Source organism: Aspergillus lucknowensis, assembly GCF_044049455.1.
Source record: "Aspergillus lucknowensis strain CBS 449.75 chromosome Unknown BJX67scaffold_11, whole genome shotgun sequence".
Taxonomy (NCBI): domain Eukaryota; kingdom Fungi; phylum Ascomycota; class Eurotiomycetes; order Eurotiales; family Aspergillaceae; genus Aspergillus; species Aspergillus lucknowensis.
In genome coordinates, this window is record NW_027263555.1 from 327,441 (window position 1) to 352,223 (window position 24,783).

General features: G+C 55.1%; 12 protein-coding genes across 12 annotated transcripts; 7 read left to right on the forward strand and 5 right to left on the reverse strand.

Annotated features, from left to right (window-relative positions):
- Positions 1-353: 353 nt before the first annotated feature.
- Positions 354-1,126, forward strand: BJX67DRAFT_348662 (uncharacterized protein). Its single transcript, XM_071028676.1, has one exon. The coding sequence runs from the start codon at positions 459-461 to the stop codon at positions 1,023-1,025; it is 567 nt and encodes a 188-aa protein (XP_070888025.1). The 5' UTR covers positions 354-458; the 3' UTR covers positions 1,026-1,126.
- A 138-nt stretch (positions 1,127-1,264) lies between these two features.
- Positions 1,265-1,938, reverse strand: BJX67DRAFT_379526 (uncharacterized protein; the record flags this gene model as incomplete). Its single annotated transcript, XM_071032590.1, has 2 exons — positions 1,265-1,572; positions 1,869-1,938. 2 exons carry the CDS (start codon positions 1,936-1,938, stop codon positions 1,265-1,267), a joined length of 378 nt encoding a protein of 125 aa, XP_070888026.1.
- A 392-nt stretch (positions 1,939-2,330) lies between these two features.
- BJX67DRAFT_31837 (uncharacterized protein) lies at positions 2,331-4,449 on the forward strand. Its single transcript, XM_071027277.1, has one exon. The coding sequence runs from the start codon at positions 2,739-2,741 to the stop codon at positions 4,269-4,271; it is 1,533 nt and encodes a 510-aa protein (XP_070888027.1). The 5' UTR covers positions 2,331-2,738; the 3' UTR covers positions 4,272-4,449.
- BJX67DRAFT_31861 (uncharacterized protein) lies at positions 4,450-5,239 on the forward strand. Its single transcript, XM_071027283.1, has one exon. It carries the CDS (start codon positions 4,628-4,630, stop codon positions 5,090-5,092), a length of 465 nt encoding a protein of 154 aa, XP_070888028.1. The 5' UTR covers positions 4,450-4,627; the 3' UTR covers positions 5,093-5,239.
- A 73-nt stretch (positions 5,240-5,312) lies between these two features.
- BJX67DRAFT_379528 (Alpha/Beta hydrolase protein) lies at positions 5,313-7,070 on the forward strand (the record flags this gene model as incomplete). Its single annotated transcript, XM_071032591.1, has 4 exons — positions 5,313-5,848; positions 5,899-6,112; positions 6,168-6,759; positions 6,808-7,070. 4 exons carry the CDS (start codon positions 5,313-5,315, stop codon positions 7,068-7,070), a joined length of 1,605 nt encoding a protein of 534 aa, XP_070888029.1.
- Positions 6,804-8,332, reverse strand: BJX67DRAFT_387135 (glycoside hydrolase family 16 protein). Its single transcript, XM_071034186.1, has 3 exons — positions 7,470-8,332; positions 7,366-7,418; positions 6,804-7,311 (listed from the first exon to the last, which is right to left on the reverse strand). The coding sequence occupies exons 1-3, from the start codon at positions 8,180-8,182 to the stop codon at positions 7,262-7,264; spliced, it is 816 nt and encodes a 271-aa protein (XP_070888030.1). The 5' UTR covers positions 8,183-8,332; the 3' UTR covers positions 6,804-7,261.
- Positions 8,333-9,469: 1,137 nt separating this feature from the next.
- On the reverse strand, positions 9,470-11,610 carry BJX67DRAFT_348665 (uncharacterized protein). The gene is made up of 4 exons (XM_071028677.1): positions 11,495-11,610; positions 11,341-11,444; positions 11,149-11,283; positions 9,470-11,081 (listed from the first exon to the last, which is right to left on the reverse strand). Exons 2-4 carry the CDS (start codon positions 11,440-11,442, stop codon positions 9,840-9,842), a joined length of 1,479 nt encoding a protein of 492 aa, XP_070888031.1. The 5' UTR covers positions 11,443-11,444; positions 11,495-11,610; the 3' UTR covers positions 9,470-9,839.
- Positions 11,611-12,048: 438 nt separating this feature from the next.
- BJX67DRAFT_379531 (major facilitator superfamily domain-containing protein) lies at positions 12,049-14,148 on the reverse strand (the record flags this gene model as incomplete). The annotated part of the gene is made up of 7 exons (XM_071032592.1): positions 12,049-12,208; positions 12,274-12,449; positions 12,499-12,521; positions 12,574-13,469; positions 13,531-13,868; positions 13,916-14,026; positions 14,077-14,148. The coding sequence occupies 7 exons, from the start codon at positions 14,146-14,148 to the stop codon at positions 12,049-12,051; spliced, it is 1,776 nt and encodes a 591-aa protein (XP_070888032.1).
- Positions 14,149-14,967: 819 nt separating this feature from the next.
- Positions 14,968-17,450, forward strand: BJX67DRAFT_379532 (uncharacterized protein; the record flags this gene model as incomplete). Its single annotated transcript, XM_071032593.1, has 6 exons — positions 14,968-15,464; positions 15,521-16,354; positions 16,412-16,752; positions 16,811-17,020; positions 17,109-17,348; positions 17,407-17,450. 6 exons carry the CDS (start codon positions 14,968-14,970, stop codon positions 17,448-17,450), a joined length of 2,166 nt encoding a protein of 721 aa, XP_070888033.1.
- A 350-nt stretch (positions 17,451-17,800) lies between these two features.
- BJX67DRAFT_379533 (Aldo/keto reductase) lies at positions 17,801-18,915 on the forward strand (the record flags this gene model as incomplete). Its single annotated transcript, XM_071032594.1, has 3 exons — positions 17,801-18,234; positions 18,292-18,831; positions 18,876-18,915. The coding sequence occupies 3 exons, from the start codon at positions 17,801-17,803 to the stop codon at positions 18,913-18,915; spliced, it is 1,014 nt and encodes a 337-aa protein (XP_070888034.1).
- A 3,263-nt stretch (positions 18,916-22,178) lies between these two features.
- Positions 22,179-23,447, reverse strand: BJX67DRAFT_371036 (pepsin-like aspartic protease; the record flags this gene model as incomplete). Its single annotated transcript, XM_071031012.1, has 1 exon — positions 22,179-23,447. The coding sequence occupies one exon, from the start codon at positions 23,445-23,447 to the stop codon at positions 22,179-22,181; it is 1,269 nt and encodes a 422-aa protein (XP_070888035.1).
- A 161-nt stretch (positions 23,448-23,608) lies between these two features.
- Positions 23,609-24,700, forward strand: BJX67DRAFT_31932 (thioesterase domain-containing protein). The gene has a single exon (XM_071027300.1). It carries the CDS (start codon positions 23,731-23,733, stop codon positions 24,691-24,693), a length of 963 nt encoding a protein of 320 aa, XP_070888036.1. The 5' UTR covers positions 23,609-23,730; the 3' UTR covers positions 24,694-24,700.
- Positions 24,701-24,783: the final 83 nt, after the last annotated feature.

Genomic DNA, 24,783 nt, shown 5'->3' on the forward strand with positions numbered 1-24,783 from the left:
CTTTAGTGGGTTACATGTCAGCTCTGCTAAAAGTGAAATGGCTGTCAAAGCTCGCAGAGAAGGCCATTTATACGACCCTACGGCGGTACGAAGCCACTGATGGTGAAATGGCGCTTGACCTCCTAACCAACGAGGACTCGTCCCGGTTTATGGAGCAGGCATTGCCCACGATTGACAAGCTCCTGGACACACATGGGCCAAAAAGACTGGAAAGGTTCTTTCACGCAGTGACTGGCCCTTTATTTCGGATACAAGCAGTCAACAAATCTGTTATCGAGGTTTTGGTGAGAGCATTCACTCTGGGAATTGCAACTGCATACCGCTTGGAGAAGACAGATGTCGTGGATATCATGGTCAACGTCGCTGGTCGAGCACTCTATTACGGCTATCAGCATGATTACTTCGGAATTGTCCAAACTATCGGGAATCGGGTCCTTTCCGAGTGGATAACGTCCTTGATGACTCACAACACCACCCACAGCACCGAGCTGATTACTGTTGGCATAAACATCTTTGTCGCCATACAATACCAAGGATACACGCAATTCGAGCAGGAGATATCCAAGGTATGGGTGGGAAAAATCCAAGAGCTGCTCCATGGAGATCTTAGAGACCGAGCTATGCAATCTTTCGTAGCGGGCTGCCTCAACGAGATATCTTATCGACTCAAATGTGGCGATCTGCCTCGTGTCTCACGCCACATCACCACTATTTCCTCCATGGCCGAGCTGGGGGATGAGGAATTCGTGGAGGCCTGGGCAGTGATTACCGGATCCATCATCCACGGTTTGATGGCCCCGGGGGTTGGAGAGGGCTTGCAACAGGTCCTTGGGGAGTGGATGTCTGACCTGACCCCTTGGCGACTGCAGGTTCTGGCGGAGTTTCTCCGTCAGGCCAAGGAAGACCAGACGTCGTTGCCGCCGTTTATCGCAGTGATCGGGCCCCGGGTTCTGGAAGAAATTACCAAAAGAGGGCTGAGGGGTGGGCTGAAGATGGAGGATTTTTGCATTCGCGCGAAAGCATGAAGATCCAGATGTAAAGCTGGGCAATGCAAGTGACAGCCGGATAGAAAGGGTCTCTCGGGTTCATAGGCATTAGAATGAGGGAAAGTGCAGCAATGGTCCGACAACAATGAGGCACGGGCGTAGTGGTAATCCAGTATCCACATTGAGGGGAAGTTGATAAAATACAGAGGCACTGGATGAATAACAATGCTTGCTTTGGGCAAGCTAATAATGACATCCGTGCCTCAGAACTATTCGAATTAATACTCGGATGTGTACGTGTCCTCGTCCTCTTCCTCGATTTCCTCCTCATCCAAATCCCTCTCCTCCCCCTGCTGCTCAGCGGCCACTTTCTCTGCAACAGTGTGGACAAGGAGCGAGTCACACCCGACTCTCCGCTTCGCACCTATGAGCAAGTCACCCGCATCATTACCGACCTCCTGCATCACTGCTCGCAGCATATTGGCTGGAATGTAGGGCCGGGCGTGCCCCAGAACGGCTTCCCTAGCTCCTCCTCTAGATTGAGTGTCGCGTCCAACGAGGATGTGCGCCATGCCTTTCGTAATATCTGCGTGTAGTAATTATCTGTCGTAGAGATTCCTCGAGCCCTTCTATCCGCGCTTGTTGCGCGGGTGTGGGGGGGGGTGACAGGCCTGGGATCTGGACCCCTTGTGCTTGGAGATTGGCCTTGAACTAAGGGATAATACTATTAGCTATAATAAAGGATGAGTAGAGAACAATCTATGCATACTCGTTTGTCTCGATTGTAACTCGACTGTGTATAGTCCTTTTCAAGGACTTCTGATGATGTCGATTAATCTCTTATATATAGAAATACACACGAAGGGCAAGGCTATAACTCACTTTCTGGGATGGCCACTGCTGCTTTCCGCCGCCCCGTGTCGCCGGCGTCGACATGCTGTTTGTTGGTCATTCTGGAAGGTCTGGGACAATGACAAATACGCCCTTTTCAAAAACTTTATCGATTGCAGTGGCGAGTACAAGGCCATTGCTGGATGAAAATAGCTCGCTTGGCCGGATCTTACCAAATTCGCGCCGCCTGCGTTGATGAGACGTCGAAGGGATTTGGCCCTGGTTCTTGCAGCAGGAACGACCGAATCCACAAAACTGACCCACTTGGTTGAACAATAATGTCCTAATCGGGTAATGCCCTCGGCTTCACATTCTGTCTTCAATCTGTAAATTCTGATAACTTGCAGTTCATTTTTCCAGCCGTTTAAAGAACAAATTTAGAATGCCAAGCAGAAGCAGGAGTGAAAGAGGTTTAGTATCGTGGTGAGAGGAAGCGGGGACACGAGGCACAATCAATACCCACAATGCTGATCCAGAGACTGGACAGGCAGGAGAGCATGGTTGAAGCTGTTGAAGCTCTCTGCAAAATATCGTAAAGAGTCTGCTAGGACCAGCCAGGGCTCATCCATATCAAAATGCTCCGATTTTCCAGGCTGAACTCATCACTTCTGGTAGTTTCGATGCGTTGTCACAATGAGAGAGACATTCCTCCGCTACTTCTGCAATCCTCGTATCCATCTCGCTGGCTTTTCCCTCATCCAGTCAAGGTGGAACAAATCCCAAATCCCACCGCCTTCTCGCGGGTATAAATATCCCTCAGGAGACCGAAGTTAGGAATCACATCACCTTCATCCTCTTTCATCGATCTCGATTCCCACCCTAGCTTGCACTTCCGTAGCTCATACCCCTGTTTCCGAGGCTATGGCGACCAGCAGTGATGGCTCCTGTTCTTCGCAGAGCGGCACCACCGGTTCCACTCCATGTGGCATTGTACGCCTACCCGATGAGATTCTGATTATCATTGAGAGGCTGCTTGTGGAAAGTGACGAAAAGAAAGAAGACGACGGTGGTAGTGTGAGGAGCCAAGACGACGACGACGACGACGATAACGCAGGCGACAGTGAGAATCGAGAAGAGGATGCGGATGGTGAGGACGAAGACGATGAGGATGATAGCGACTCTGAACCTAACGGGGACGAGGACGATGACCAAGAGGATGAGCCCTACAGAGACGAGGAAAAACGAGATAGCGCCTGTGACCCCAAAGCCGAGGAGCGGGCCGAGAACAGGCGCAGGGAAAATGAGATAAATCTCATCTCCATTCTCTGCCTGGCGCTGACGTGCAAGAGGTTCTGGCAACTCTTCGGCGGCACCAGACGGGTGCGCCGGGCCAAAGCTCTTCATTGCCCTGCTAACTGGAGCCCGGGCAAATTCATACCGTCAAGTGCCACTGTGTTAAAGTCGAAGTGGTGGAGCCTGCTCGAAAGAATTGAAGACCATCGCTGGCGCTGCTGCGCTGGCTGTTTCGTCCTCCATCCTGTGCGTGAATTTGAAACATCGCAACTAAGCGTGCAGGCAGATTCTCGGACATGCATCTTCGGGCCTCTAGTGGGAGTTGTTGACTTCTGCCCTTGCTTTCGGATGACGTTCCGCACAAAAGCTAAGCTCGTCAGGAGCATGATGCTCGACCCCGAGACGGAACAGCCCAGACTCGACATCCCTGAAGATACAACGCGGACCATGCCGCTGCATGAGTGCTACGCGGAGAGGTGGTCAAATCACCCGGACGGCGGCAGGACGAACCGGTTGCGACTCGATTCGCCTGTTTATAAGAAGCTCTCTCAGAACAAAATGGAACGATTCGAGGAAAACTATACCCACGGTTCGGCGTTCACGTCCGCGTTATGCGATCCATTGGATTCCTCCTGTTATGCCTGCGACTGTAAAGACGGCCAGCGAGTTGACAGACAGTTCAGCGCGGTTCTTGATTCCGATGGATATCTGTCGGTTGTCACTGAGGTAGATGTCACTTCGTACTGGCACAAGGCGGAGGACTACAATTACAGCTGGACGCCACTGTATGGGCAACTTGCCCGACATCCGGTGCCTATCTGCCCGCATCGGACCCTCTATCGATTCACGTCGCTTATGTACGGTGCCGTGTGTAATCCAGAAGGGGATTGTTATGATTGGCATTCTGTCGAGGAGGACACTGCGCCGAAGAGTGTGCTGCCTCTTCTGTCCTGCAAGTTCTGTGACACGCGGGTCGAGGAGTTTGTTACTAAACGCGAAAATGGGTTGGGGCCGTGCCATGTCTATGTGCGCACGGTTCGTAATCTGGGCAGGGCTCTAGATTTTGCTGACGAGGCGTGGTTCGCGCAGACGGCATTTTGCTCGGAAGGGTTGGATGCTGAGGAACAGAAGAAGAGGAGTCCATGGCATGGTCGGCCATAGAGATAGGGTAACTCCTCGTCCTAAGAAATCCAAACGTTTGATAATCAGTTCTACTCAACTTGGGGCGGCTCTCATTGCTCATCTCCGGGCTCCAGTCTGGTTTCTCGCTCCCCAGCTCGCCTGTTGACGGTTCCGAGATTGAGGTACTGCTGAAGAAACGTCCCTTCATTCGCCTGGATGGAGCTGCCCAGGTGGGTCCAGTCGGGGACGGGGAGCGACTTCGGCCAAGGCGATACCGAGTACGAAGAAACACGACCCTGCCTCTTGCGGCTGGATGACGGAGGCGAGAATCTGGGTACACATACCCCCAAGAACTGTTTGCGCAAGGGTAAGAACAGAGTCGCAGATTTTATCGGATGAATTATTTAAAATGGCTTCCATCTCAATTCGACCCGCTGACTTTGCCTGGCGAGCAGACGCATCGCAGAGTTGGAGAACAAGATGCCGTACATTTCGCCGCATGGAGACTCAAATGCGTATGCCTTGCCCGCCTCCTGAAGGGAGTGGCGGATGCTGTGAGAGTGGCCATCCCTGCGAAACCGATTCTCGACTTTGGGGCGGGGAATTCAAAGATTGCCCGTGGCCCATGTGAGGAACTATACTCTGCAAGCAGCCTCAATCATTTCAACACGATACATTTGGAACGCCAGACAGGTTTTGTGACCCTACATCGGGAACCCACTCGCTGTTTCCGATCCTCCCACGGGCGCCAGGCACCCATGTTTCTTTGCGGAAAGTCCGCATCAGCCGTGTATCCTGGACCTTTGACCACGACGGGAAATGCTGATACGCTGAGATGCTTCTCCTGGTCCACCACGTAAACCCGACCGCCGTCGTGTCCCGGAGGCGCAGACATTGGAAGTTAAGCATTGGTTCCGAGGTGGATGGCATTGCCCAAGTGGGTCAAGGACCGTGGATACGAGCACACGAGCCCTGCCTTGTGTGGCTAGATGGCCAAGCCATCATCGAGGGATAAATACCCGAGGATCGCATGCTATCAGAATGGAAAAACAGCCTCAGAGACCATCGCGAAACTTGACAATGGCATCTATCTCCTATTTCCTCGCAGTCTTTTCCCTTCTCTCAGTGCATTTCTACTCCAGCGCGCTGGCATTCACTCCCACTCCCATCGACCTCGACTACGCAATCCACGCGCCAACATATGTGAACTCAACAGCTTCAGGGACTCGAGTCGCCCTTTATAACAACATCAGGTTTGCCTATCCCCCCACGGGCAACCTCCGGTTCCGAAAGCCACGCACCCCGCCACCGCATGAGGCTGGCATACAGGATGGGCGGGATCGGCTCTACAAATCGGACTGCGTGAGCTCGGCGCCTGCGGGAATTCCCTTTCCTGGCCTTAATGGATCGACCTGGGGACAGGAGGATTGTCTCTTCCTTAATGTCTATGTTCCCGAGGGGGTGCGGCCGGGGATTGATCGGGTCCCTGTGGTGCACTGGATATACGGGTCAGCTTATGCGTTTGGGAGCAAAGACTTGATGTGGGATGGGATGCCCTTGATGGATCATATAAGGAGCCCGGAGGATCAGTTTATCTATGTGGCGAGTAATTATAGGTAAGATGCGCACTTGACTCTTACTTCGGTTGGTTTGCTGACTACGATAGAATGGGCCTCTATGGGTGGACTTCAGCCGAAGATGAGGATATGGACGCCAATGTTGGGCTCCATGACGCCATTGCGGCAGTGGAATGGACGCAGAAGTACATATCTCGCTTTGGGGGGGATCCAGACAACATCACCGTCATGGGAGAGAGCGCGGGGGGCAACATGATTGCGTTGATGCTGGTCGCAGAGGGCCTGGAGCTTCCCTTCCAAAAGGTAACTTCAAAACCTTCAAGAAACCCATGGAGGGTATACCATGCTTACATCTCAGGCATTCTTATCCTCCCCGGCCATGCTCCCTCGTCGCAACGTCACGACACGTCGCAGAGATGTTTTCAACCAAGTCCTCAAAGCGGCGAACTGCACCTCCCTCGAATGTCTACGCAATGCGTCCCCTTCAACTCTCGTGGAAGCTAATAAATACCTTCTCACCGAGGTCCCAGGAGAATCTGGCGGGGCGTCATTCGGACCGGGTATTGGGCTAGGGCCGTTCCCGGACGGTCATTTTATCCCTGATGCCATGACAGCTTTGTTCGAGGAAGGTCGCTTCAATAAACAAGTCAGATCTGTGATCTCTGGTAACATGGCCGCCGAAGGGCTGCAGACAACGCCAGACGTTAGCACGGCGGCTGAGTTCGCCACGCTGGTCAGGCGCCTGCTCCCTGGGGCCACAGATCGTACTGTCCAGCGGATCCGGGACCTGTATCCGTACCCGGACTCCGAAATACAGGCTGTGGCGGTTGACTGGACGACTGATGCTGTCTTTGCGTGCAACGCCCAGGCAGCAGCGAGGGCATATGCAGACAGGGGTCACAGATATGTGTTTTCGGTCCCACCTGCAACGCACGGGTTGGATTTGAATTGTAGGTGTATTTATCCGTGTACACTGGGACAGGGCTAACGGGGTATAGATCTATTCTACAGATCCCAGGACCAAACAACCATGGCGATCGAGGCATTGGCGCGCGAGTTCCAATCGAAGACTCTGGATTTCATCCGCGGACAGAACTGTGCGTCTGGCGGTGGAGTTGAGGATTGGCCGGTTTATGGAAAAGGGTTCAGCACGGCGAACATTACAGAGAGGGGCTTCGTGACGGCCGTTGATCCTTGGGCTACGAGGAAAAATTGTGATCTGATCTTTGATCTGATTATGGATCCAAGCAATGGGGCTTGATAGATTGAATCTCCTGCAATGGTAAGGCGAGGCACAGATGCATTCCCACCTGCCAGGGCTGGGCACAATGAGGGAAGCTGTGTGATCCATGCTATTTCAAATGTATCCATGCCCTATGCGGGCTTCAGCATCCTGTCGGTGAGAGTAACTCGATTCAACAATAGAATCCGTCAGCCGAACTGTCTGCCACTTTAACTGTTTTGACTGACGACTTCGACATTCCGGACCTGGAAGGTAGTTTCTGCAATCCAGATGTTAGTAGGTAGAGGACCAAGCAACTACCCAGGAAACAAACCTGTAGTTGGCCCTGGAGAACCTGAAGAGCCTTCTGTTTGGTAATTGACAATCCTGCAGTCTCCGTCAGCTCCACAAACGACCTTGGTTAAGGCTGTCGCCTACAGTCGCAGTCCCTGCCCAATATATCCCCTCGCATACTGCGTCTTCACAAGCACCCCATCCAGATAGAAATTCACGCTGACATCGGACCCATTCTCATCGCGGATCTCAGCCTTCACGGAATGCCAGTCCTCCGGGTTGGGATAGTCGACATCGAGCGCCGTCACCTCGTCAGAGGTATTGAACGTGTTGAACGAGATCAACCCAGAGCCCTTCCACTCGGCCACATCGATCTCGGGGGGCCATCCGCTCGCGGCGTTGAGCCAGAACGCCGGCCATGTCCCCGTGGCTACGGGCGCGATGAATTCGGCGCTCAGGTCGTATCCACCGCCGGCCTCCACGGTGAATGTCGCTTTGGCATGGATTGCGCCGGACAGGTAGTGGATGGGGTCGGGCTCGCCGGAGACGGGCTCCGCCGTTAGGGTGAGGACGCCGTCGGTCACGGTGACATGGTCGGAATCCATCCGAGCTCCGCCATTGTGCGTGTCGCCCCAGGGGTACAGGTAGTTCCAGTATGTATCGAATGAGTTGAAAGAGTCGGTTGGAATCTCGGTGGTTGCACGCCGCTCTAGGGATGGGTCGGAGGGCTCGGATGGCAGGCAGGAGACACTCGCAGAGAGCAATGCGAGAGAGAAAGCTTGCAATGCGTTGACATGCATGATGACTTCCGACGAAGCTGAATCGACTGACTTCTCGACTTGGCCTCTTCCTGCCATCCACGGGACACACCCCGCGTTTAAGTACCCCTGGTAACATGAAGATCATTTCTCTGCGTGTCAGGGACTTGTCAATCTGACACCTCGAGTGTATCGGACATGACTGTCCCTTTCTCCGCAATGCCCAAGCAGGGGTACTCATCTCCACATGAATGCGCACCGGGGGAAACGGTCCGAGTCTGCCATGGTGCGCTGATCATCCCGGAATAACCGAACGCATGGACAAGTTCGTCACTCAAACGGGCCCGGTTTCCCCGACGTTCTTCTTCCCCGGTCATGCCGTAACTGCGACGGGCAAAATTCACAAACGCAGCCAGTCTTCCGGACCCTAGAGCGCTGTCAGCTAGAAAGCACTCAGCCGTACGAAAGACGCCACTCTTTTGGTCCAGCCCCCCCTTTCCTGGTGAGGCCAGGAAGAAAGGCGCCAGAGAAATCACGGCTTAGGGAGGATGAATGAAAATAAACTCCGAGACTCACTCCATAGTCCTTCACCACCGAGGATAGTGAACTGCGGATCCCAGGATTCAGGTAAGAACCTTACTCCTTCCTGCGTATTCGAGCGTTGCTTGACTCCATTTGATGCAAACTGGTTTCCCGGACATTGTGTTTCATAATGATTTTTTATCGGCAACAATGAAAGGCTGCCTTGTGAATCATTCTCGTCTCAATGGGCTAGTCCGTGCCGCAACGAGATTCTGCGAATTAGACTAGTAACACGGAGACCTTCAAATCCGACTTAAGTATCCTACGAGAAACTTCCAAGGGCTCGGTGAGTAGACATCGTGTGATCAAGTCGGCCCTTCCAGCACCCTTCCCCGTACCACGGACACATATCCAGGATTGTGAAGAAAGATCTCCACTGTTCCTCTTGGAAGAGCCCTGAGCGATAGTGTACATCTAGTTCCTCAGCTGACAAAAGGGACAAGACGGCCTTCGAGCCCGTCTTTCAAAATTCTTGGTGGCTTTGGCTTTTTTTTCGCTCTGTTCTTTTTTGCTTTGTTCTCTACTATATTCTCCTTAGTCAAGAGCCTTGGGAGAAGTTCACGCCCGTTGTTTACCAGAGACACCGAGCAGCGTGGCAAAAGAGATACAGTACACGCATCCCCTGGAGGCTATGATCGACATTCTAGATGATCAGGGGCATGGCTACTCGAAGGGGAGGAGTTGGTGGGGAAAGCTGGAGAGAAAGGTGGGATTATCTTATCTAATCTGATCTGATCTAATAGCGAGGACTCTGTCCCGGTCGTGAGACAAGCAATTAGTCTCTATTATACTCGCGCTAGAAGTGATGTTACTTGTTGACATTTCTGAACCTAAAGTCTAATAACTAACAGCGCAGTCAACCTTTAGTATCTAGTTCGTGACCCTGGTCAATAACATGAAAAGCTCAGCGGTCCTCAGTTTGACCCCGTACGCAATGATGAGGAACCTGAATGGAAAGATCATGGCGCAGACCAAGGGGAGTGCTCCGTAGGGAGAGCAGAGTTTGGACGACCCTCTATTACTACGGAAAGAGGCCAATGAACAGCTAGAACGGGGTGAAATTTAGTATTAAACTCTGGCACACACCTGCATCTGGGATTGCAAAATCCATTTCTATCAAAAGTTTTAAAAAAAAGCCGGGTTGGAAAGGAACAGCGCAGCACGCTAGACAAACTTAACGCTTGCGTTTCCCCTGAGGCTCCTTCCGCCCTCTGAGTTTCCGAGGTGGCTGATTTTCGGACGACGAGCTTGCCGACCCCTCGGGCTCGGATGAAGCTCTATCGGCTGGGGAGGTTGCGCTTGCCGTCTGGTGTTGGGGTGTAGGCGGCGACGATATCGTATCGAAGTCTATCTCTGGGAGGTCGTCGACGGCGGAAGACAGAAGCTTAAAATGAGCTGGCACCCAGGTATTGTAGATTCCCATTACGAAGTTGTACGCTGTCCAGCGCTTTTCGCCATTCCTTGGCATGATGCCGAACTCGTCGATTGTATAGCGGTAATACTCTACCTTGTCGGCAAGTATAACAGGATAGTGAGCCTCTATAGTCACGAACCGGTGGTCGTGGGAGATCGAGAAGGCAAGGATCTTTCGATGGAGTTCTTTTTCTCGGTTCACGAGCCGGAATAGTTCAACAATGCCCCTCATAGCAATGGCGCTACTATGGGCGTTTGCCCGGTCTGCTGACTCCAGGGATCCGATGGACGCTTTTGCTTCAGCCACTAAGAATGGGAAGAGCATGTCGGACGTTCCCTTAAAATGGGATGTATCTTCGCGTTCCCCAATATGGGGTTGAAGTTTCCGGATCTGCGCCGTGGTGAAGGCGCTCTCGCTAAAACCAACCGCGTAGTCCGGTTGTGGCGTGGGGAGCCGATATCTCCGGCCCTTGCGGTTAGGCAGCTGTAATGAAGGCCGGACCAGGGAGTTCGAACCTGTCCAGCGTTCATTGATGCTTTCAACAAGATGCTCGAAGGTAAGCTGACGACGGTGAGCGGCGATTTCGGCAGACGGGACAATCAAGCGATGGATAATCTGCATAACCGCAGTTTCGTTCCTCATAGCCAGCCTCTTGCAGGTGTACCGAAAGGTATGATCATCAAATGCGGTATCGCGCGGGGTTTCAAATATGTCGTCCAGGAGCCGTTGAGACAGCATCACGTCGTCGGGCAACGGTTCATCGTCATGAGTGGACAAGAAGACCCCACAGGCGCGAAGGTGCACCCAACATCGTGAGTCACTATACCCATGAGTCTTGTTTCCTGTGGTTTTGGAATTGTATGGCGTGTGTGTTGGGGTGGTTGACTTCTCCCTGGCACGACGGTTCGCGTCTACCTGATCCATGGCCGTCGGTTGTGCTAGGGCTACAGGCCAAACACCCTCTTCAACCCAGTGTTGAATAGCGTATCCTTTTCGGGTTTTCTGCTGCCTCAACGTCAGTGAGAGCAAGTGAAACAGGTATCAGGGAGAGAATAAGAGACCAGCGCACCTCAGGCTTAACGGCCTTCGGGTCAGTGAGGACCGGATCAGGAGGGTGGGCAGTATTGCGGTGCTTTCGTGAATGTTGAACTGATCCTTCCGCTGCCCGCTTTCGACTATGAGTAGGGGAAGGTTGTTGCGCATGCTACAGCAAGGTGAGAAACTTTATACTCCGCGGAGGACGGTGAGAGTCACAACGTACACCTTTTCTCCCGTTTGTCCCTGGCTCGTTGTTTGCAGTCTTTGAGTCCTGTGCCTGCTTTTGGTTGCGTATACGTGCGCTGCGTCGTCGGGGTTCTGCCATATCTGCGACCGAGCATTAGCACATGAAGTTGATTTCGGGGGAGAAGACGCACTGGGCTGTTGTCGTTCGTATTCTGAGGCCCTCCCTTCCGATAAGCCTCAGCAGTCTCGGGAGGACGTGAGGCTTCTTATGAGCGTGGGAGTTGGTGGAGGATGAGACGAATACTGCGCAATAAAGGCTCTTTGTCTTCACACCGGGGGGGCGGGCGCGCGGCCCAGAGACCGGACAAAGCAGCACTCTAAGGGGAGAATCGTAAAGAATCAGAGAGAAAACATGCTCCAATGTCAGACGCGAAAATGTCGGAGGTCTAGCCATCAGAGAAAGGAGCCATACTAAAGATGGTTGATAATGAAGCTCGCTGCTGGCCGACATACAGGAAATCTCGGTGTTGTTCGCTTCCAACAAGAAAATCAGGAGAAAAGCCGGCAGTGTGTGAAGGGTATCATCCAACCACCTTGCAGGCTGCGGAAGGTAAAGATATTACGGGGTACCATTGGGTGTTTCGGCTTTATCTATGCAACAATGCAACAAGAGTAGGCTATTTTTGATGCCCGCTGTGACGTTGACGAACTCTTTCCCATCCGCCGGTATTTCTCCCAGCGTAGTCTATGCCTCCCTGGCAGGATCGACAGCGGCAGTCCCCGAGTCCGAAGAAAACAGTTCCTCACTCAACCGCTCAAGGGACTTGATCTTACCCTCAGGATCCTTAATATCCGGGATGAAGAAGTATGTCATGAGAAGACCGAGGAGCATGAAGGCGGACAGGCTGTTGCGATTTCTTGTCAGAGATTTCCATTGTGCTCGCGGCAACTTGACTGCGAGAGGACATACCAAAGAAGCCCGTAGCCCAGCCAATTTGGAACGGGAATGCCTTTGTGGTTTGATCCCCTTCCAAAGTCGACGTAGGCGAGGAAGCACTGTGCGATAACTGAGCCGAGCTTGCCTGAGGCTGCTGCGAGCCCGTGGCATGTGCAGCGGAACCGGGTCGGGAAGAATTCTGCGGGCATCTACAGAGATGTCAGTTATTGGTGAACCCTAGAGAGCTGAGTGGCATACAATGTATGTTGTTGTGTTTGGGCCTGGAAATCCGTTAGCAACCCTAAGCCCGAGCCCGAGTGAAGAGGGCCATACCAAAGTTAAAGAAGATTTGCGACAAAATATACAAGACAACCAACGCGGAGGAATCGCTCTGCTGCGAGAGCGGCCGAAAGGCAGCTCCGATCACTACATTAAGGATAAAAAGCCAGAAGAATCCGTTGAGCTGGATGTTGCGTCTACCAAGACGGTCGATAGTGAAGATGGCCAGCAGGTTCCCAACCACAGCACCGGAGGACACAACAACCATGCTCTGATAGGAGTTCTGAAGCAGGTAATCAAAGACGCTCTTTTCCGGTATCTCGTTTCCGTACCAGATCGTGTTGATGACGCGTGGGCTGATCAGGCCCAGTCCGTAAAAGGGAAGATCCAGACAGAACCAGCAGAAACAGGTTGCGAAAAGAAGGCGAGATGCCTGCGGTCTTGCCACAAACAACTTGAAGGCGTTCCAGAAACTGCCCAATTCCACAGGAGGGGGCCTTTGTTCTGAAAGAGAGGAGTCGCTGGAGTTTATGGATGCAGACGAACCGGACCGTGTCTGGGCTGGCGAGATGCCGACATCATCGCCGATCTGGCTCATCTCGGGCGCAGGCGCTGCTTGTTCCGACTGGAAGAAGTAGGACACATCTGCCGCCGCCTGCAGGCTGTTATGCGTGACGTCTGCCGTATACCGTGGCGACTCGATGATCGTTAATCGGAACCAGAGCGCGATAAACGCTGGGACGGCGCCGAGACCGACGATGAGACGCCAGATGGAGTCCACGTCGCGGATGCAGAGACCCGTACAGACAGAGCTCGCCGTGTCCGCAAGGAGTCGATGACGAAAGCCAGCGACAGCGATAAGAGCCACGAGGTTAGCCGCCAGTTGGCCAAGCGACTGGCAGAGGAAGACAGCGGCGAGCATCCGGCCTCGAATGCGTGTAGGGGCAAACCTAGGTAGGTATATCAGCACGGGAGAAACAAGAAGGCAGTGCGCGCAGTGGGCGATAATACTCTGAGCAAATGACGGCCGACAAGGGATAGTCACCACCCAGGCCCAGGCCCATGAAGAAGCGCCAGAAGATGAGGAGACCGATCACAGACATCGACGACTGCGCTCCGCTCGAGGCCAGCGCGACGCCCAGCGTGGTGAAGATTAGAACCACCAGCTCCAATCCATACATCTTGCGTCGGCCCCAGAGATCGGCTGCGACGCCAAAGATGACCTGTCCGACCAGGGCACCGCCAAGCGTCGCAATGCTCAGTGCTACCCCGTAGCTGTCTGGCATATTATCTGGACCTCCCCAGTACACGATCCCGAGCATGGGGTTGACCATGTTGACCGAGAAGATCTGGCTTGTCAGCGGCACATTATATACTACCAGGAAGGAACGCTTACGGCGTAGGCATCTGTGAAAAACCCAATCCCAGCGACAATCACGACCCAGAGCCACTCCCGTCGTCGCGCATTCTCCAGTCGGCCGAGGACATACTCATGGCGCTGTGCAAGCTGTTCGGTTTTAGCGATACCCGGTCGAGATCAACAGGCCCTGCGCTTACAGTATGGTGTCGAAAGTCTTCATAATTCCTCCACGGGTTGAGATGGAGGGTCACAAAGGGCAGGATCGACATATCTGTCGCTCATGGACGCTGGGCAGTTTTCCGCAGGATCCAGAGCACTTCAGGAGCATGAAATAATATCCTGAGGAAGAACGGCGATTTCGCTCACAAAGGTCGATCAAGCGGCGCGATCCTTGCCCGACACGAGGCTGGGTGCGCCCCGTCGTCACAAACCGGCTCGTGACGGAGGCTCGTTCCTTGCGCCCCTGCCGCCGAGGAGAATATCTGTATTTCAGATGTCCCTAACCAGCGAGAGGACAGAGCATGAGCCTTTCCTTGAAGAAGCCACATGGTTGGCGGGCGAGATCTGTGCGGCTCCTCAGAACCAAAGCAACGGCAAGAGCAGTGGAAGTGGAGAGGAGGCATCGGAAATTAAATGGCAAGCCATTCACGTCTGTCTCCTTCGCCCACGTTGCGCATCGTCGTGGCCCCATTGGACCGGGCTCAAGACGCTCCAGGCGCCACGGAGGGCTGTGCTTGACCTCGAGCAACGTGCAAAGGCGTGATTACTCCGGGATGTCTGTCTGAAGGATGGAGGCAACCGGGGTGTGACCTCCGGGTTCACTCGTCGTCTGGACAGTTTTCTCTGGCGATAAGCGTATCGCCCCTTGCTTTCAAAATGTCGTAGACGTCGAGCTTCCTTCTCTTCGGCCTATGATGTTCTGCTCTGTTTTCTCTGGTTCTTTCAGTCAACCCCGACCAAACGCAGTTGCTCACGGATGCTGCGTGTCCCAACACCCCGAACACCGTCACCGTGAGACCTCCCGATAAGAGCCCTGCGGCCGCGCTTCTGCGCCTTGATCCTGTCCTTCTCTGTCTTTCCATTCCGCGATGAGCTTCGGATGGAGCGTCGGGGACCTGGTACATGCGGCTAACGCCGTGTGGGCGATCTACGAGAGCGTCGGGCCTGGGGCCAGATCAGCAAAGACCGAGTTCGCAGCCTTCCAAGCCGAATTCAACCTTGTCAAGAGTGCGCTTGAACGGCTGCATAGCGTTACCGCGTCCTGCCCGGGGGAAGAACTTGACCTAGGCAAAGGCTACGAGCTGACGCTGGCGCGGTGCGCCAGCTTCATCAAGAAGCACGAGTCGCTCGGAAAGGATGTCAAGGGACGACGGCCGAGTTTCCAGGATAAGCTTCTGAATGTCTGGGACAAGGTGTCTTGGCCGCTTGAGCGCAACGAAGCGGAGCAGCTGCGGCGGAACCTGGAGCGATATGTCCAGATTGCGATACTCAAGGTCACAGCGAACACCAGGGACGTGACGAGACAGCTGGCGCGGGCGTCGGAACAGGCGAGGCTGGATAATCTCGAGATGCTGAAGGCGATCAAGTGAGTGACCTGACTTTACACAGTCGTCGACGGGCTGCTGATATTTGTCGTGGAAGAACCATTAGCGTGCAAGTCTCCTCGATTCTAAGACGATGCCTCCCCGAAGGGTCTACCGGTGACCACGCTCTCGATTTACAGTATCTTGCGAGGCTGCAGGGTCGGCATTTGTCTTCCCTGTTGGACCCGTGGGGTGGCCTGGGGGCAATTCCCGAGCACGACGTCGTGTCGCAGGCCAGTAGCCATACGAGCCACAGTAGCCAGGCGACGCTGGATCGGATCCACGAGATCACAAAAAAGCTTGGATACTTGGCTATGCGCCTGGACGCTCATGGGAAACAAGGCACACCTTCTCCACGCCCGCTCAAGCGCACACGTACGGCCGATACTGTGAACAGCGACACTACGGTCGTTGCCCCCGTCGTAGATCTGCTCAGCCAAATCGGCGAAGAGATTCGGGAGGCACTGGACAAAGTCGGATATGAGCATGCCACAGTCCCAGGCCAGCAGCAATCTGACCCGTGCAACAACTGGGGAAAGCCCACCAAGGTGTTGAACAGCGCAGCCGAGGAGTGGGACCAGTTCCAGGAATGGCTGCAGTTCCAGCTCGTACACTCCCTTGAGGTGCATCCAGAGCCTGTAGACATGCATTTGATCCCAGAGACCTGGCGCCAGAGCTCTCCAAAAGGCTCATCACCGCCAACAGATCCGCACCAGAGGCACCTCTCGCCACCCCGATGGCGTATAGGGGACGATCAAGCAACGGCGATGGCCCGGACGCCATCATCGGAATCTCATTTTGATGGCTCTCTATCGCCATCGTCAATTGCTTCAAGCTGGGACCGACGGTCCAGCATCCTCCCCCGCCCCCTCACCAAGCAGCCTGTGCAAGTGTACGTCTCTCTCGCAGGAGACAAGGAGTCCGACAACCCCAGCTGACGGATGTATAGGCTGTTCCCAGACCGACACCACGCAAACCGCTACGTCCGGAGCCCAGTCCGATGCCACATGGCGTTCTACTCGAACTCCGAGACGAACGAGCCGCAATGCATTGAGGGCGTCAACCTCGAGAGTGGAATAAAAGTTACGCATTCACTGGACCGCGATCGCCCGTCTAAGCACGCCGAAAGCTCGATGATCCCGTACGTCCCGCACAGCGCCTACGCTTCGTCGTCATTTGGCACCTCGTTATGCATCCGCTTCATGGGCTCCCACCGAGTCAAGGTCGAGCACGACGGAGCAGCGAAGAGATGGCATATCTCGCCGATATACGTCTGCCAGGATAAGAACGGTATTCCCCCCCACTTCGCGCAGGAGGATACATGACTAACCTTAGAAACGAAACGTAGATTTCGACATGTTCCAGAGCACACTTCTCGGCCGCCAGGTTCTCTTCTGCGGCGACGTAACCCGCGTCCACTCCAGTCGCATGGGCGACCACTGCTCCCAGGAAACCGTCCGTGTCGTGGAAGATGCCATCACTGGGACATGTTCCATCCTGTACTTTGCCTCCCGACGAGGGTCGTCTAACTCTCTGCCTGGGTTTTACGATTGTCCGGGTAATATCCCCCCCTCCCCCCTCCCCCCAACCCAAATTGCCCAGCTCGCCGCACGTCTATCAAGCTAACGGGGGACTCTACTATCTAGTATCGGAATTCTCGCCTCCGCAAAAGGTCGGCAAGCGCGAGGTCAAACTGCAGCTTCTTCGCGCCCAACGCGACGGCCACGGTATTCTGCCCAGACGGAACTCGGTCGAGAGCACGAGCACCACGCTCTCCCACGAGTCTCGCGCGTCACACAGCTCCGTTTTCTCCTCTGCGGGGTCGGACACCGGGTGGAGGAAGGAGAAGGAGAAGTGGCTCCAGTTTGACTTTCAGTCGCAGCGAGGTACGTCTTTGCAACGGAACGCACTGGCTGGGGAGCGGAGCTAAGATGAGGCAACTAGAATCTGAGGCATTTATTGTGGCGTTGCAGCATAAGCCGCGATAGCAGGAGCTGTTGTTTATTATTTAGCATTGGTGGCGTTGGTCAGGGCATATAAGGTAAATATTTGGCATTCAGCGTTTATACATGCATAGTACAACAACGAGGCGTTGCTCCTGTTGTCCGACTTGGTCATATTTCTGACCCTCGCTGGTGGGCCGACGAGTCCATACTGATCCTGCTCAGCCCCATCGTCGGGAACCCAAAAGGGAAAGCCCGCAGGACGTCCACGGTCCGGTCCACGGTTGTGCGTATTGCAGTCCGCATCAATACGCCGTGGATACTTAAACCCCAGAGGAACCTGAATCTCCCTCGACCAAATCAATCATTTTTCGTTCTCTATCCTCTCCAACCGAATGCTTCACCTTCGCCCTCTTGGGCGTAATGGCCCCCCTGTCCCCTGCCTCGGTCTAGGCTTCGGCAGTCTCGGCGGATCGTACGGTCCCCCCGGGCCCCTCGAAGAGAGAGTCGCACTTCTCGACCATGCCCATGCCACCGGGCTGCGGTTCTGGGACCTGGCCGACATCTACGGCGACAGCGAGGATCTTGTCGGGGAGTGGATCAAGCGATCCGGCAAGCGCGATGACATCTTCCTGGCTACGAAATTCGGACTCCAGCGCCAGGCGAATGCGTTCTTTAAGTTCTGCTCCGAGCCTAAGTATGTCAGGGCTGCGTGTGAGCAGAGTCTTCGCAGACTCGGTGTCGAGACGATCGATCTTTACTACTGCCATCGCGTGGACGGGGTCACGCCTATCGAGAGGACAATCGAAGCTATGGTGGAGCTGAAGGAGTAGGCTACCAAGTCTATAACAAACGTCTAAGTAACGGGATTATCTTACAGCTGCAGCCAGGGCAAAATCCGCCATCTCGGCCTGTCCGAGGTCTCTGCCGCGACACTGCGCCGAGCACACGCCGTCCACCCGATCGCCGCACTCCAGGTCGAGTACAGCCTCTTCACGCTGGACATCGAATCTCCGGAGTCAGAGCTTCTCAAGACGGCGCGTGAACTAGGCATCACTGTCGTAGCATTCAGCCCCATCGGACGCGGCATTCTATCCGGCCAATTCAGAGCCCGCGCCGATCTCCCTGCCGGAGATCTGCGCACTTTCTACCCCAAGTATGCTGAAGACAACTTCCCGGAGATTATGAAGCTGGTGCGGGGGTTAGATAGTATTGCACGCGGCCACGAATGTACACCGGCACAGGTCGCGCTTGCGTGGTTGCTGGCGCAGGGCCCCGATATCATTCCGATCCCAGGCACGAAGTCGGCTGCGAAGATGGAGGAGAATGCGGCGGCGGCGCGCGTGGAGTTGAGCGAGGAGGAAGTGCAGGAGATCCGGACCCTAGCTGAGAGGGCCGATATTCACGGGACGAGATATCCCGCTGCGTAAGGGCCCCCCTTTAATTTGGGAGATTGCTGACTGTGTATAGCGTGATGGCAACGCTGTTTACGGAGACCCCGCCTCTGTAGCAAACGTGTCAGTATGTCGACTTGGTGTTGGAATCGGTTATGGTAAACAAGAGTAGGTAGGATAACTGGTTAGCCCTAGTAGAGGACGAGAGACATCACGTCCACCGCGGCCCCACCGGTCTCGTCCGACAGATCATACTAGAGTATCACCTTCTGCTGAGCAAGTCTATCATGCTTTTAGCTTCTCCCTTTTTCGCCAGGTCTAGCGCTGTCTCTCCGTGCTTGTTGGCGATGCCGGGGTCAGCTCCCGCGCCAAGTAAGACCCGAGCCACAGCATCGTGTTCCACTCGAACGGTTGCAGGAACGTGAAATTCCCCCACGCCCTCGTCCGGGTCCTCCCCATTTGCTGCGTAGTGTAGGGCAGTGAAGCCATTGTTATCAGCCGCGTTCACCTCGGCTCCCTTGCCCAGGAGCAACTCTAGGGTTGACTCATCAGCCCCCGCGGCAGCGGCCAGATGCAGTGCCGTCCTACCACCAGCATCTCTTGCTCGGGCGTCTGCACCAGCCCATAAAAGGAGCGGTACCTGTTCGTTCCTGCCAGCAACAACAGCTACATGCAACGGGGTTTGACCCAGTGAGTCCCGCGCTGAAACCGGAGCGCCCGCGTCAAGCAACGCATCAACCACCGACACGTAATTATTCTCTACGGCAACGTGCAAGGGCGTCCTCCCGTCCTGGTCGGGGATAGAAACATCTGCGCCCCCGCCGAGGAGTAGCTGGGCGACAGGGAGCTGGCCATGGAAGGCTGCCGCAAACAGTGGCGTTACGCCGTAAGCATCTTGCGCCGAGGGATCCACGCCGAGTCTCATACAAGATTTCACGAACCCGACCATGCCCTGAGGGGCGGCATAATGGAGTGCGTTTTCGCCATCCGCGTCAGTTACGGATGGATCAGCGCCCACGTCGAGGAGAAGGAGGGCGATTTCATCACTACCCGCGTGGCATGCGGAGCACAGGAGACGTCGTTTATAGCCGGGGAGATCTGCGGACGATAAAGCACTCCCCGGGCCCCCGGTCAGAAGAAGCCGAGCAACTTCTTCATGGCGCTTTTTCACCGCAAGCTCCAACGGCGTCTCCGGGCCGGCGGTCTTTGTGGCACCGTCCGATTCAGATTCTGGGAACTGCGGCCCAGCCCCAGCATTCACCAGGCTCTCGACGATATTTCGTGACCCTTGCTTAGCTGCAAGATCTAACGGCGTAAATCCACCTGCAGTTACACATGAGACATTCGCCCCCGCATTGACAAGTGTCCGAACCATGCCTTCGACGATGGCACCATCCTTGCAGCAGAGCCAATGCAGCGGCGTCGTACCATGCCGGTCGCGCGCAGTCACATCAGCGCCACGGTCAAGCAGGAGCTCCAGCACAGCTAGATGCCCGGGATGCGGCGTTTCATTATAGAGAAGCTCTCCAATGTCAATAGCCGTGGTTGCTGCAAAGAATAGTGCAGTCTGGCCGATGATATCTTTAATCGAAACGTCGGCGCCGGCGTCCAGTAGCAACCGCACAATTGCCTCATTTCCGTGGAGCGCTGCAAAATGCAGGGCTGCTCGGCCACAGCTGTCTTGATGGGAAATAGGGGCGTCGGCTTTAATTAGCTCTCGAGTGATGTCTTCATCCCGGCTGAGGGCCTCAGAGAGACAATGTGCGTCCCAGTCGAAGTCGGGGAGGCGGAGAACTGCCGGGTCAGCTCCTCGCTCAAGGAACATTCGGACCATTGGGAGATTCCCCTCTCGAGCTGCGTTGAGGAGCGGGTATAGTAGTATATCTTGACAGGAATCGAATATGTGTCGAATAGTGTCGAGGAGTGCAGGAACTGGATCGCTGTAATCTGCATCTGTCAGGGCAATGAGCCCCGTTTTATAGTCGGCTCGAGCTATCTTGGTCGCTCCTACGTCGAGCAGCTTCGATATCAAGCCTCGTTTTCTTTGTTTGGCTGCCCATATTAAGACCGAGCGTTCTCCGCTGTGCGGTTTATGGCTTAGAGCCCGTCGATGAAGCCATAAGATACCGAGTGCATATGTTTGACGCGAAGTCCTAACGAACGAGCCCAAATCCGCGACGGAGAGATGTTCAATCACAGCCAAGATAATCTCACTGGGAAGGCTGTCAAATGTGAGCCGGGACGCGCCAGGTTGGGGCTTGGTGCACGAACTCATCGTCATTCAGCTGGGGCGAACAGTTGGTTGACGGCTTGATTCACGATATTTCTGATGACTGTCAAGTCAAGACGAAGTGCGCGAGAAAGGGGGTGGTGGAGCTCTCCGATACGAGGAGCAGAGACGCGACACGCTTCTCGATTGGCTCGAACAGGAAAGACTCGTCCATCTGCCGCCCTTCTCTGCTCGTTGCGATGCCAACTATTTGGCACGTTTTGACTTGGTACAGAGGTCGACCTAAGCTCCTGCGTCACGGCGTGGACGCGACAATGGCAACGTATACAAGGGACATGTCGATTGAATGCGGCGCACCCGGCTCCAGGGCGTTAGCACCCCTCAACAACTCTCTATATAAAGGCCCAGTCATCTAAGATGGGCATGGGCCTCAGTCTGTATAGAAGTTCCGTCGAGCTGCGTAATGTCCTCCTTGACTTTGCCTCGCCAAGGACGGTGGGATGGATATGTCGAGAGCGATGGCGGTTGGCGACGGACCGGCAGCCCTCGCTGCGAGACGCCGTGTACGTCTATTAGATCCGGGGATTAGATGCAGATTTTGCGGGAAAATTGTACGGAGAGCAATTGAAGGGAAGGAGCCATCGTGACGTCGGTCTATCCGCCAGGTAGGGAAGGAGCTTGTCTTCGTCACGAAGGAAAGCAATGCAGGACTAAAAGCGTGTACATGTATCCATCGGCGAATATATCAATACCTCAGGTCGAATGAGAAATGCATTGGAGCGACACCGAAGTGGTGTGTCGAGAATTAGGGCCTTGATCCGCGGGGGGGAAGAGAGTCCTACTTATTGCTATGCGCGTGAATAGGTGACTGTCTCTGGCCAATCTTTCACATCGGTCTCGCTGACCGCAGCTGATAGCAGTGCATTCCGACACAACCCCTCCGGACGGGCACACGGCATGGGAGAACTATCGAGGAGAGAGAAATGGCCGATATCCCACGGACTATTAAGAAGGATGGCTCACTCGCACGTGGGTGACGAACATTCTAGAACGAGGGGCGAGCTTTCCTCGAATCTTCCGTTGCAGCAAGAACCTTGATGTTGCATTGGCAAGTAAGCAGTCTAAACATTCTACTACGCAGGGGTACATCTAATAGGCACCGGCAGGCACATCGGCAATCCCGACCCTCAGCTTGTCAAAGTCAAACAGAATAACCTTGTCCTTGGCAAAGGTCTCGCCAAAGTTCCCAATGATGAAGTCCTTCTCGCCCAGAGTCCGTACGTTCAGCACACAGACATCCTCGCCTTCGACCTGGATGCGTTCTACATAGTTCTGCGGAGTGACCTCCCAGACACGGTCATGGCCCTCAAAGACATAGTCGATCACGGGGAACGTGTCCACGGCCTCGCAGTCCACCGAGACAAACGACTGGTTGCCGTTATTCGGCGCCGTCGTTTCATCGAGCTCGATGGGTTGCCCCGCGGTGATCTCAATGAGACGGTTGTAGCTGTTCTCGCCGAGCGGCACACCGCGTCCGTAACTGGCATGGTCGAAGATGGCGCCTGGGTTCCCGAATTTGGTTACGTTGAGGGCCTGCTCCTCGTCGCCGATGCGGAGGCGCGACACGTGCAGGGCCCAGTAGTTGTACAGGCCCGGGTCGTACTCGAAGTCGATTTCGTTGACGGGCGGGAAGACGATGTTGTCGTACCACAGGACTGCGGATTCCGCATCCTCGGTGAGCTTTAGGACGGGGGAGGTGCCGCCGAGGGTTTGCAGGCCGTCGGCGCCGTTGCAGTGCTCGCGGAGGGGAGCGCTGTTGCCGAAGGTGGTGTTGTAGCAGTAGTGGAAGGAGATCAGCGGGGAGGGGTACACTCCCTGCTCCCACATCTGGTAGAAGGTGGACTGGGTGGAGGCGTTGTCGGCGCTGAAGACGGGGGAGAGGCCGAACACGCCTGCGAAGGGGTACGCAAACTCGAGGGTGAAGTGCATGTCCGCGAGCTGCAGGGTGACGGGGGCCTTGTGGTCCGGGCCGACGTATTGGATGTCTGATCCGAAGCCGACGGAGAGGTCATCGTAGAAGAAGAAGTGGTTGGGGTTCCAGTTACGGTCCGGATACAGCTTGGATTGGTTCACGAAGGTGCTGGATTGGGACTGGTTGTAGAGGCCCTGGCCAGGCTGCAGACACTGCCAGGTGTCCTTCAGGCTGCCGTGGCAGCGCGGTGTGAAGGCGTACTGGCCGATCCAGGTCCAGTCGACGAACGAGTTGAGCGGCTGGGGCGGGGTGCCGACCTGGATGGTGTCTGTCGTGAAGCCAAAGGGGGTCCACGTCAGGGGCATGTCGAAGGCCGTGGATGCCTTCCTGGTGGGGGCAGCTGGGGCCCGGCCCACGAGGGCCAGAATTGCAAGGGACGTCCACATGGCTGGCAGGGTTACGTTGGATGGACAACTGGAGGGCATGAACGGGATCGTAATTGGCCCTTATATACCTTTTCTTTCTGCAGGGCCACTCCCCAGGCATGATTGAGCCGCCCCAAGACGGACGTGGGTAACCCTAAGAAATGCCCGTTTCCGCGCGGAGGTCTGCCTGCCCTCCTACCTTGCCCGATCTTCGATGTAGAACAGTGTTCCTGTCTATATTTACTCGGACACTTCATGAAATGGCACTGTCGACAGCAGCAAGAAGCGCAAGCAAGACAGTACAATGGACTCCGTGGTGCATATCCAGGGCAACCCCGACTCCCCTCTGACGCCGCTGATCCTGATCCACGCAATCTCCGGCTTGGCTCTGCCCTATTTCGCCCTCGGATCTCTCTCTCCGAGCGTCAGCCCTGAAGACGACGACGACGACGAGGGGAGACCCGTGTACGGGATCTCCTCGCCCATCTTCGAGTCCCCCTCTGCGTTCCGCCGCCACGCGAAATCACTCCCTTCCCTCGCGCTGGAATACGTCCGCATCCTGCGCCGCGATATCCAGGCCCGCGGCCCGTATCTCCTCGGCGGCTGGTCGATGGGCGGGATGATCGCGATCGAAATGGCGGCCATCCTCGTCGCGCAGGGCGAACAAGTCAAGCACGTCGTCATGATCGACTCGCTCAACCCGGAGCTCTACCCGCCCTTCCAGGATGCCCAGGAGCACCGGGTCCTCTCAACGCTCACATACAACGCAATCGCGTGGCGCATCGACGGCTCCGAAGACCCCCCAACTGCGACCAGCATGGCTCCCTCGGGAGACTCGAGCACCGTCACGAGCAGCAACAATAGCCGCGAGAACTCGGACTACGGCTCTGGCTCGGATAGCGACGACGAGAATCTCGACGGCCAGACGTCCACAGCTGGGTTTATGCAGCAGATCCGCGAGCACGTCAACCACGGTCTGCGTATGCTGGCGGCGTACCCTTCTCTTCGGCGGCGCCCCTACCTCCCTGAGACGGAGGTCACGCTGATCAAGTGTACGCTGCTGGACAATCTGTCGCCGCTGCTCCGCGACGGGAGGCGGGCGTTTGCGAGGAAGAATAAGCTCGATCCGCGGTGTGGATGGCGCGAGGAGCAGTTCAAGAGCTTTATGTCGGTGCCGTTTGCGGCGACGCACGATGGGTGTTTTGATGCTGGGGTTTCGGGGAAGTTGACGGCGATTCTGCGGGATGTTCTGCGGGATACTGTGTAGATTGGTGAATGTACTGTATTGAGATATATTGAGTTATCTAGTATTGAGTTAGATAGAGTAATGAAGAAATGGCGTTTCGGACAATTGCTC

What these genes read in the sequence shown, in the direction of transcription:
- BJX67DRAFT_348662 (XM_071028676.1), top strand. Translation starts at nt 459, where the DNA reads ATGACTCACAACACCACCCACAGCACCGAGCTGATTACTGTTGGCATA.
- BJX67DRAFT_31837 (XM_071027277.1), top strand. Translation starts at nt 2,739, where the DNA reads ATGGCGACCAGCAGTGATGGCTCCTGTTCTTCGCAGAGCGGCACCACC.
- BJX67DRAFT_31861 (XM_071027283.1), top strand. Translation starts at nt 4,628, where the DNA reads ATGAATTATTTAAAATGGCTTCCATCTCAATTCGACCCGCTGACTTTG.
- BJX67DRAFT_387135 (XM_071034186.1), bottom strand. Translation starts at nt 8,182, where the DNA reads ATGGCAGGAAGAGGCCAAGTCGAGAAGTCAGTCGATTCAGCTTCGTCG. An exon ending in ATTGGGCAGGGACTGCGACT is followed by an intron (nt 7,419 to 7,469) that starts GTAGGCGACAGC and finishes CGGAGACTGCAG; the next exon opens with GATTGTCAATTACCAAACAG. An exon ending in TTCTCCAGGGCCAACTACAG is followed by an intron (nt 7,312 to 7,365) that starts GTTTGTTTCCTG and finishes TCTGGATTGCAG; the next exon opens with AAACTACCTTCCAGGTCCGG.
- BJX67DRAFT_348665 (XM_071028677.1), bottom strand. Translation starts at nt 11,442, where the DNA reads ATGGCAGAACCCCGACGACGCAGCGCACGTATACGCAACCAAAAGCAG. An exon ending in GGACAAACGGGAGAAAAGGT is followed by an intron (nt 11,284 to 11,340) that starts GTACGTTGTGAC and finishes ACCTTGCTGTAG; the next exon opens with CATGCGCAACAACCTTCCCC. An exon ending in CGAAGGCCGTTAAGCCTGAG is followed by an intron (nt 11,082 to 11,148) that starts GTGCGCTGGTCT and finishes TTGAGGCAGCAG; the next exon opens with AAAACCCGAAAAGGATACGC.
- BJX67DRAFT_31932 (XM_071027300.1), top strand. Translation starts at nt 23,731, where the DNA reads ATGGACTCCGTGGTGCATATCCAGGGCAACCCCGACTCCCCTCTGACG.